This window comes from Henckelia pumila, chromosome 1 (genome assembly GCF_033568475.1).
Source record: "Henckelia pumila isolate YLH828 chromosome 1, ASM3356847v2, whole genome shotgun sequence".
NCBI classification, from domain to species: domain Eukaryota; kingdom Viridiplantae; phylum Streptophyta; class Magnoliopsida; order Lamiales; family Gesneriaceae; genus Henckelia; species Henckelia pumila.
In genome coordinates, this window is record NC_133120.1 from 130,349,576 (window position 1) to 130,360,463 (window position 10,888).

The 10,888-nt window shown below is 35.7% G+C and overlaps 1 protein-coding gene across 5 annotated transcripts; it reads right to left on the reverse strand.

Annotated features, from left to right (window-relative positions):
• Positions 1 to 214: 214 nt before the first annotated feature.
• Positions 215 to 10,639, reverse strand: LOC140880300 (organellar oligopeptidase A, chloroplastic/mitochondrial-like). 5 transcript variants are annotated; one of them, XR_012149646.1, is made up of 18 exons: positions 10,426 to 10,638; positions 9,957 to 10,124; positions 9,747 to 9,870; positions 9,126 to 9,202; positions 8,835 to 8,978; positions 8,511 to 8,741; positions 8,335 to 8,425; positions 7,949 to 8,070; positions 7,571 to 7,678; positions 7,239 to 7,484; positions 6,872 to 7,017; positions 6,361 to 6,478; positions 1,394 to 1,553; positions 1,272 to 1,303; positions 1,100 to 1,165; positions 931 to 1,002; positions 623 to 804; positions 215 to 473 (listed from the first exon to the last, which is right to left on the reverse strand). XR_012149646.1 is itself a non-coding variant. In XM_073284668.1 (17 exons), exons 1-17 carry the CDS (start codon positions 10,531 to 10,533, stop codon positions 724 to 726), a joined length of 2,094 nt encoding a protein of 697 aa, XP_073140769.1. In that variant the 5' UTR covers positions 10,534 to 10,638; the 3' UTR covers positions 504 to 723. The 5 variants fall into 5 exon arrangements, 3 of the variants coding, with proteins under 3 accessions (XP_073140769.1, XP_073141017.1, XP_073140936.1); XR_012149639.1 differs by having other exon boundaries at positions 611 to 804; XM_073284668.1 differs by lacking the exon at positions 215 to 473 and having other exon boundaries at positions 504 to 804.
• Positions 10,640 to 10,888: the final 249 nt, after the last annotated feature.

Genomic DNA, 10,888 nt, shown 5'->3' on the forward strand with positions numbered 1-10,888 from the left:
TATAAAAAAAAATTTATTCTAGTCATAAATTTATTAAAACGCAAATAATTGTTATCTATTTATTTTTGTACTTGTATTTTGCTGAACGCCTATTTTATTAATAAATATATATAATTGAGAACACTCAAATTATATAATCTAGCTTTCGTTTAAATATATATAATAAAAAAAACAGAAAAACAAAAACCAAATCGTCAATATTAATCAGATTTCAAACTTGTCATCCATCATATGGACTTGAGTCTGAGGTCAACTTGAAGAAACATAGAGAGCTCAAGCTCAGCTTAAAATTTTCTATTCACGGATAAAATTTCGATATATCATCTAACTCGAAACCTATTTTGAAAGGATCAAAGCTGAGGCCCGTCTCATCAAAGCTAGACCTTGGCCTCACTCGAGCCGAGTCGCGGGGGTAGACGGGCAGTGACTCCTATTCCTATCAACGATCCGATATTTTCTCTCTGTCATGCTTCCTACCATCCAACAAATAAAAAATTAAAGCATACAAGAACTCGAGCAACCAACATATCAATTGTAGCTGTTGCAAGAAAAGATTGGACAATCAAGACACACAAGTATCGAAAATGACGTCGTTTTTTTAAAAAATTACGTTATTCTATACCAAAGGTGAACGAACAGCTGGGTAAAAATGCCCTCAAATATCTAATGTCACGAGTCAATGTCGTCGCATGTGAAGGACTTGAGAAATATCATGGTACATAACTAAGTTACAACAGGTAGTAAGCCGTTGTAACGGAGAAATGGATCAGCTGAAGGTTCACGTCCTCGAAATTCCAGAAACACCTGAATGAGAAGTAAAATGAAAACACAATTCGATTGACGATATCATCATAATTTATAAATACAATCGATTCTGATTAGCGTTGAACGAAAACTTGCGTGGTGATGATGATCTGGTGTTAAAATTACCTCATTAGGAGATTTTCCACCTCCAATGGCCAAGATGGTTTCTCTAAATTTACTGCCCATTGCTTTAACAGCCTGTTGAAGATGCAACGTACGAGTTTAAACCATAACATGAATTTTTTTCAAAAAAGATGCATTAATGCAGGTAAAAGTTTAGAGCGAATAAACTAACATGTTCATTGTCCAAACCACCTTCCTCAAATGCTGAAAATGCATCATAAGACAACACTTCTGCCCACTGAAACACAATAACGTTTTATCAAAGTTCGCGCAAACAAAGCGAAAAAATTAGTGGTCATTCTTTAGTAACTTGGATATCTCAAAGAATCAGTAAGAAAATCAACCTGATAACTATAATATCCAGCTGCATATGTATCTGCAATTTGGACATACAGGTTAAAAACATGTTAAATCACAGTCGAACAAGAATCTGGATTGGACGAAAAGAAGATACAAATCGGCCAACCTGCAAAGATATGGCTAAAACTACAAAGAAATCTGTCTTCTGGAAGCAATGGAATTACGTTAGTCTTTTTTCCTACTCTTTGATCAATGTCATGTACCGACTCTACCCCCCCTGGCACATACTTTGAGTGAAGCTCCAAATCCACGCTAGCATAACGTAGCTACAAGCATGAAAATGGAGTTGACAATCATACAAATATACCACAAAATATATAGTTGAGATGAAATAGTGGTGACAGTCACCTGACACCCAAGATATAAAGAATACTCTTTGTTCCTAGTTGGACATATAGGGCGGTAGATGAACCATTATCATCTCATCTATAATGCCCAAAAAGCAGCTATGAAGGAAAATAAAGTTCGAGCATAGTCATTACAAGTCCACATGGGGCGTGTGCTTAGAAGCAAGGGTGTTGAAAGATGAGCTATGGTGCAGTTTAAATACTTGAGGCACTTTTTAAGCACGCCTTAAATGTAGGGATGGTTAATTGAAGATGAAAAGCAAGGTAATACTCCCTATTACATTGGGGGTTTGAGGGGGGCGCTTATGCCACTAGACCAGTAGGGGTGTGTAGTGGTCCAAATTAAGGCAAATAACAGTCCAAACCAGCAGTCCAACAAGGAGGCTCAACAAGGAGGATATCAATCAGCTTCAGTCAAGGGATAACGTAGAAAACAATCAAGTATGACAGTCAACAGTCAAGGAACAAAGATTTTAATCAGCTTTAAAACCATAGGATTCTAGTTTCCTAATTTATTGTTCTTTCTTATTTTGCTGCATGACTAGTCTTGGTTTCCTTATTGAAATAGTTTCCTATTTGTATTTAAGAGAGAAAATAAGTGGAATAAATCATGAGAGTAATATTCTACGAAAAATGCTAGATGTACACTTGTAGTATACACCTTGACTCACACAAACTTACAATTCCCTTACAATTCCCCTCATTAAGTACAAAGATATTCATGATAAGAATAAATTTCTCGTTGGTCAAGGAAAGTTTTGTATTTAATAAGGAAAGATGTAAACCAAGGTGTACACTAAGGTGTACATCTAGCATTACTCACATTCTAAATTCCTGCAAAAAGGTCGTGAGGTTTTCTTGAGAAAACGAACCTCTAAACTTACTTCATCCAAAATAGGTGTAAAAGGCAGAAAAAGCCACAAACAATTCAACATGTTGAAGGATCAACCACTCAACTCAATTACCCTATAACTAGATCCTTTAGCAAGAGCCATAAAAAGTTGGTACAGAGACAGGTGTTACGGGCGATTTCCAGGCACTTCAACAACAAATCACGAGCCTCCTCAACCTTTTCAAGGCTGATAGAGAAGAGCAGGAGCATCGTCAACAAGATTTGCGCAAGAGACTCGACGAGCTAGCGCTCCAAGTATCCATGAACAACAGTGACAGTAAGAAAATCATGCATCCTCAGATTCACAAGCCCAACGGCCTCGCACCATCAATGGAACTGGAGGAACACATCCATTTGTTCCCAAGTATTCAGAGATGGATTTTCCACGGTTTGATGGCTTATCTGATCCCCACAGTTGGATTAGTCGATGCGAGCACTTCTCTGGCCATCAACGCACTCCTGAGGATGAGCGAGTTGGCCTTGCATCTTTTCATCTTGAAGGAGATGCCGAGTTTGATTTTTAAAACTACAGCGTGATCACCCGAATCTAAACTGGGAACTCTTCAAACAGTACTGCGACATGAGGTTTGGACCCCCTTGATGTCCAATAAACTGGGAGAATTATCAAAGTTGCAGCAGACGGGCACTGTTGAAGAATACCAACGCCAGTTTGAGCAATTGTCCGCACGAGCTTCTTCCCTCACAGATGAACAAGAGGTAGAACTTTTTATTAGTGGCTAGCAGGAGCACATCGCTATAGAAGTGGAGATTCAACGTCCGAGAGACCTAACTACTACCATGGGCCCAACCTGCCTGTCGTGCGTCCTACCAATATGAAACAATTGAGTCGATCCGAGATGGAGGAAAGGCGCGCTCGAGGCCTGTGTTTCAACTGTTAAGAACTTCTTGCTCTGGGGCATCGATCAAGCGGTTGTTTCGTGTTGAAGTGGTGGAGGACAGCGCCCCAGATGATAAAAATTGTAACAAAAACTTGGAAGAATTGGGCATCACTCTTTACGCGATTATGGGGGCTACTGATACCTGCACAATGCAAGTAACAGGTTGCATCCACTCATTATCTTTCGCATACTCATCGATTCTGGCAGCACCGATTGCTTCCTGGAAACCACTATCACTGCATGTCTAGGACGGGAAATAATACAAAATGGAGTCATTTTCAGTAATGGGTGCAAATGGGAAACTTCGTGGAGGAGTGTGTTATGCAGTACCCGTCAAGCTAGGAGAGCACCTATTCCATCTGGTTTCTTCATCCTGCCGCTAGAAGTCGGGGCTGTTGTGGGAGTAAATTGGCTCAGCGCGTTGGGTAATATCACAAGGTCATCCAAAATAGGTGGAAAAGGCAGAAAAAGCCACAAACAATTCAACGTGAAAGATCAACCACTCAATCGCGCTATAACTAGATCCTTTAGCAAGGGCCATAACGGGGTGTTGGTTAATATTCATTTACTTTCACATATAGATCAATAGCATGTAAAATTACATAGTTGATCGTGTATTATAATTAGTTTTCAAATATTTAGATTCTATTAGGAATATGCACGTACGTTGCACGTGAGTGACTAACCGGTGAAAATATGATACCAAATTTAGATAATGTTTAAATTGATTTAAATAACATCATATTTAGGAATATTTATGAATCTAAACATAGCAAAAAACAATGGGTAGAAAACAATTTAACGCTAAGTCATATATATTCACTTATCCATGTCACACTTTTCAATCCGGTTCTTGCATGATTTTGACATAATAATAACACTCTCAAGTCTTATCACGATACATTATGCTTTAGATTTATCTATGCATATAATAATTTCAACCATGAGAAATAAAAACAATAAGCACAAAACACCTACAAACATGAACAAAAAAACATATATATAAGAAAAAATAGTGCCATGAAGACAAATAACACATGCACATCTGTAAAAGATAGGAAGATAAACGAACAAAAATCAATGTGTATTAATTACCAAGTATTAATTAGAGCATGTGAAATGCCTTAAACCTATGAAAGAAAACGATTGAGTAAATTAAACTGAGGCATACATCAGGTTGCATTGAGAGATACAAGTAGCAAAACCGTAATAAAAGAATAATTCAATTAAAATAATTAATATGAGGAAATTATTCCAAAACCGCAATCACGGAATAATTCAATGAATATTTTATGTTAAAAAAATATACCTTGTCTTCAAATAATCTTTTCCATACTTCAAAATCTACACCATGTATGATGCTTCTTAGTTCATATTTAAAAATCAACTTGCTAAAAAACTGCTAATAAATATAAATAAATATTTGCGTATAAAATTTAAAAAAGGAAAAGGAAAAGGAAAAATTAAAAGCAATCGTTTGGTTGAGAGACTCTGATCAAATTGATTTTTCAAGATAAAATGTGTGGAAGTATACTAATGGCCAAATATAGAATAATTATTTAATTAAGTGGTAAAATATTAATTAGTAATTAAAGGCAAACAATTAAATTACAAGAAAGCAACTTGTTACTTTAATTTAAATAGACAAGTGTATACAGAAGAATCACAAAAAAAAGTGATGTATTAATATGTAAAATAAAATAAAAGAAAAGAAAAGATAGGAACATTGAATAATCGTTAGCAACCATAAAAATGAAGAAATCTACTCAATTTAGCAACCAATTTTAGTAGGAACAATACTCAATTTAGCAACCAATTTTAGTAGGAACAAATAGGGGTAGGGGTGTCAGTTCGGGTGGGTCGGGTCGATGCAGATAAAATTAAAAAAATTCTCAACCCAAACCCGAATCAACCCGAAAATAGCCAACTCAACACGATTTTATTTTTTAATTTTTAACAAAATAATTAAATAAAAATTCAAAACACATAATACTAATAGTAATATTAATTTAAACACGTAATAACAAAATCTAAGCTTATATATAATTTAAATTTGAAAATCTAGTTCTAAAAAATTTAAAGTATACTTAATACCAAAAATAAAAAAATTATCTTAAAATCAAAATTTTAAAAAATAAACATAAAATGATGCAAACTATTATATTAATATACAATAAATTGTTTTTCAAATGTACAATATATATATATATATATATAAATGTAGCTAATCTTTCTTAATTTTATATAAAAATAATAATAATAATAATAATAAAGTTTCAGGTCATCTCGGGTCAACTCGGGTTAACCTGAATCCAACCCGAACCCGATTAATTTTTTTGGATTAGCTTTCGGATACAACCCGATTCGACCCGAACAAAAAACCCCCAACCCTAACACGATAATTTTCGGGTCGACTCGTGTTTTGTTGAAAGGTTGGGTTTATTTTTGACACCGGAACAAAAAAAACCATTGATAAATTGATGAATTCAATGTGTATTAATGTCCAAAGTCATTTATTGACTCAATTTGCTAACTTAAATGACCAAGGGTATATTAAAAAATTCACAATTAGAAGTCATATAAATAAATAAATGTTAGATTAGATAATATTAAATCCTAGAAGCCTTTGACAACTAAGGCCTATGGCTAGCCTTAGGAATCCCTTCGATAAGACACAATCTAGCCTTGGACCTAAATTCTATGATACCCCTGCCCACACCTCTAATATCAAAGGGCTGAATCATTCAAGAATTTTATTTTCTGATGGTCTTGGAACCATTGAGCAATCATCAAGAAAAAAGCATTACAAGTGCTGAAAAAGAGGAGCAAGCTGGTACTCATAATGACATGTTTATAGTTAATGAAAAAAGAAAAATAAAACCTGTCACAGATACTCTTGAACAATTCTGTCATCAAGTTTAAGTTTTAAGTTTACCTGACGAAGCAATAGTGAACCGGACCTAAATGTTCTTGCAGAAAGAACTCTCAAGCATGTCTCTTCTGCAAGAGACTCTCCAGTTTCATAATGCTTGGCTATGCTTAACATAATGTCCCTGGAAAAGCATGTACAATTATTAACCACTGTCATGCTGCCACCACTACTATGACTTGAGTTTTGGTGGAAACTGTCGTTATGTTGCCTGTTTATCTCGTTTTTCAAATAATTCACAGAAACAGCCTTCATAAATTTAGACTGCATGCGGCACACATGATGTGGAAATCTGATACTGATAATTCATGTAGTAACATCAAATATGACATAAATATGAGTTGTAAAGGAGCAACGGTAGCCAGGGGAGGAGAAACTAAAGTTGTGTTGCCTGTTTATCTTGGCACTAGTAACAAAGCACATAAAGTTCTATAATGTTTACAGTGTGTTTGGAATATACAGTAGGAACATCATAATTTGGTAGAAGACAAATGACGCATATGTAGAGATTGTTTACCGTTGGTAACACCAGTTTTCCATAAATTGAGAAGCAATTTCTACAGCATCCCATTCTATTCCTTTAGTACCTGATACAAGACCCTCATCTTGTTTGGTGAGCATATGTTGAAGCGCGTGTCCAAATTCATGGAAGACAGCCTCAACCTGAAGTAATTATGAACACTCACCGGAATGAAAAATGTATCGTAAACTGATGAACAAATAGATGCATATATATTGACTATGGCTAATAGGAGCTGAATAATGGAAATAGAACTGAAAAAAAAAATCATGGGGTCAGCCTATTGTAACAGAGAACTGGATGAAGCAAGAGTTTCATGTGGAGTTTTGAATTAGACACGTTCAAATAGTATTCTGATGTACACCTCACGAATAGTCATGAGACTAGGCTTGTTTTTAAATGGTGGTGTTTGATTGCACACAACATGGCAAATTGGCAACCTCGGTGACTTGTCATCACTTGAAAACACAACAGTTCGACCAACAACGACATCCATCCATGCGCCACCGCGTTTCTCTGATGGACGAGAGTAAGGATCAAAGTAAAAGTATGCTATGGTAGTGTTTGAAGAGTCTTTAATTTTGTAGAAGCTGACATCATTATGCCAAACCTGCATAAAAGCACAAATGTCCAAACATGTCTTGAATTCTCAACAAGAAAGACAACCTAAGGCAACAAATTTTTAAGAAACATTACTGGAGCAACACCATCAGCTGACTCAATGTCTATGTCAAACAGCCGCTTTGCCAGGTTGAAAAGACCATCCATCACCTTTGGCAAAGAAAAATATGGGCGTAGTTCTTCCTGAAAAAGTATATCTCTTGAAGAAAGTTAAAGTAAAACTTAACTTTACTAATCAACCAATTTCTTTATGTTTTTACATAACAGAAACTAGAGTTCAAATGCATATGGTATGATGATGAAGTAAATGATTCTGGTTGTTCAAAATGTATTATTATAAATCATAATTACTATCTCATTGTGAAATTTTAGACTTAAAACTCATTCCATTCTTAGAAAATTGCTATTTTTGAAGCATTCTGATGGTGAGATAAACTAGGGAGGGAAGTTAACCTCATTTATGTCATAATTGGACTCACGGAGCCTTTCGCTCCAGAAGTTAATGTCCCACTGACTCATATTTTTAGCCTCTTCAGCACCACGACTTATAGCAAAGTCTCTAATGTCTTCCATGTCTACAGACATCCCAAAAAATAATCCAGAAAAATATACAAAAAAGAGTTAAATATCTTCATCATATCACAGGCATAAAAGAAGTTGCCAACTGAGCCACTTGTGCCCATGAGATCACATTCTAAAAGTTTAAGTACTGATAAATTTGATATATTTAAGTTGTACTACTATCGCCACATCACTCAACATTTATTCATACATATTTTGTCACTTGCCATAATTTCAAAGTATTGATAAAACATGTCAAGTTAAAATCATCCTCCTACCCTTAACGGCAGGACTCCAAGATGCATTATGAAGCTTTTCTATAAGATCATTCGCTTTATCAGTGGTAGCCATTTTTGTTTCCATGCTGACCTAGAATATGAAATATGTGAGTTTTTGCGAGAAAAACATCGTGCAAGAAAACAAGCTTAGCTCAAGACTTCAAAATTAAAGATACCTCAGCATAGTTACAATAACCAAGAAGTTTTGCTTTCTCCAATCTGAGCTGCAAAATCCGCTCGATAAGAGGTGTATTGTTTAGAGGTCCATACGACGCACGGGTTACATATGCCCTGAAAACTTCTTCTCTTAAAGATCTATTAGAACAATGCTGCAAGATAGAGCGATATATTGGACCATCCAAGGTAATAATCCAAGGGCCTTTATCAGCAGTCGCCTCCTCATAACCCTTTCAATGATCAAGAATGTAAGAAAATTGCTTCCCAAGGGAGAAATAAGATCTCAAATTCACCTCAAAAAATTAAAATCGACTGTATGATACCTTGCGAATCGCAGCCTCTGAAGCTATGGTCAGGATGGTAATAGGCAAGCCTTGGATTTCCTTTTTGTCTGTTATGTGTTTCTCAAAGTTTTTTGTGGCATCTAAAATGTTCTCTTCAAATTTCTGACCAAGTTTTTCCAACTCCTAAATCCCCATAACATAGGAAAATGGAAAATGATTCATTGCGTCATTAATTCAAATATCTTCCACTGATAGTTTGAGGAGATTAAAAAAAAAAGAGTCGTTCCATTGATTGTAGTCTGTAGACGATAAATCTCCTTACACCAATACCTGTTCTATTTCATTAAAGCGCTCTCTCCTGCTATCCTCAAGAGAAACTCCATTCAGAACTGCTTCTTTTAACTTCACTGCATAAAATTCAGAATTGAATTAGAATGGAACTAGCTATTGAATATTGTGATATCAAACAGAGAGTGACAAAATTGATCTAAGATAAGAATTCATTAATAATTGATATAAGATAAGAATTCATTAATCTAGATAAATTATATTAACTAGGTTGACATAATTAAGATGTTTTTTTTTAAATCACATAATTAAGAATTTAAGATGTTAAGATCTCATCTTTTTTCATAATTGTTAGCAAAACCAATCCTTTTAACATTCCTTGTGACATAATTGATCTAGATAACAATTCATTAATCTCAATTTGAAACACTTCTTTCTTTCAGATCAATGAATCTAATAACATGATTAACTATGTATTAATTTTTTCCGGCCCCTCTCAAAGTTAAGCTGTAGACATGCATCCATCAATCACATGACCTCAACTCCAGCCTGGATGGCTATTCTTGCTCAACCTTCGCTAACATACTAGGTTAGACTAATAGGTGTGTGCATGTGTCACAAGCAATTTGATAAACATTGAGAATAAACCGAAGTTAGACTCACTCTCCACCACTCGTTTGCGGGCGTCGTACAAATTTTCCCAGTCCGGGGACTCTCTAATAGCTTTAAACGCATGGTAAATAACCTTGCTCTGTCTCAATTTCAACTGGAATTCGACCTTTTCTGGCTGCAAATTACATCATTTTTTTTCCAGAAATCAGCCACAGAAAGTCGTGTTCATCAGTGGAAACAAACCAACCAGGAATCAGTCACCTGAATTTCCTCGATCGCAGCCCTAAGCTCCGGCGTATCCTTCACCGAATTGAGGTGATTAACGATCCCCCAAGCAACTGATAATCTATCTATGATCTTCTCCAGAGGGAACACCAGCTTCGGCCATGTGGGCTCCGCCGTATTTTCCAATTCAATCAACTCAGCCTCCTACAACTCAAAAGCAAAGAAATAGTAAGGGCAAGGGTCGGGCGGTGGCCTTCGATTCAAGATGCACTTAGATTTAGATACACCTCAAAACTGTATCTAATAATTATGCATAAACTCGGTCTTTTAAATAAACATGAAATAAAACACTTCAAATTCCATTCAAAAAGGTGTTACAAGATAAAGTCTACCAAGAAACCAAACAAATCAAACGAAAATGGACCCTCCAACTTCATTAATCAAATGCTGGTTGAAGTATATATGAAATTGAACGGGTAAGGAATTCTGGGCAGTTGCCACTCACCAGCTTTCTGAGTAATGATCGGATTGCTGGGCAGATATGTATGGGTTCGATCACATCATACGGCGGAAAGGTGAAGTCTTGGAGCAGAGGATTATCCGTGGACGCCATGAATGAGTCGCAGAGCCAGAGAATGGCGCAGTCAACAAGCCGTTGAAAACTACTGATGCCCAACTTGACGGTCAGCCGCCTGAAAAATATGTAAATACACTCCGTCCCAGCCTGATTGACAAAATTATAGCAAAAGTTTTTTAACTCGAAATGTGTAAAAAAAATTTTTCCAATTTTAGTTAAGTTACGAGTCAATTTGTAGTAACTAACATTCTTTTTCAAATTTGTTTATTTGTTTTCCCAAAATTGAAATTGGCAACCGAAAAGATAAATTTTTCTAATGAGTGATCGGATAAGGGCGAAAGGATAAATTTATCTAATTAGTGATCGGACAAGGGCTAAATGCATACGGACA

What these genes read in the sequence shown, in the direction of transcription:
- LOC140880300 (XM_073284668.1), bottom strand. Translation starts at nt 10,533, where the DNA reads ATGGCGTCCACGGATAATCCTCTGCTCCAAGACTTCACCTTTCCGCCG. An exon ending in GTTATTGTAACTATGCTGAG is followed by an intron (nt 8,426 to 8,510) that starts GTATCTTTAATT and finishes TTCATATTCTAG; the next exon opens with GTCAGCATGGAAACAAAAAT. An exon ending in CAGCTGATGGTGTTGCTCCA is followed by an intron (nt 7,485 to 7,570) that starts GTAATGTTTCTT and finishes GCTTTTATGCAG; the next exon opens with GTTTGGCATAATGATGTCAG.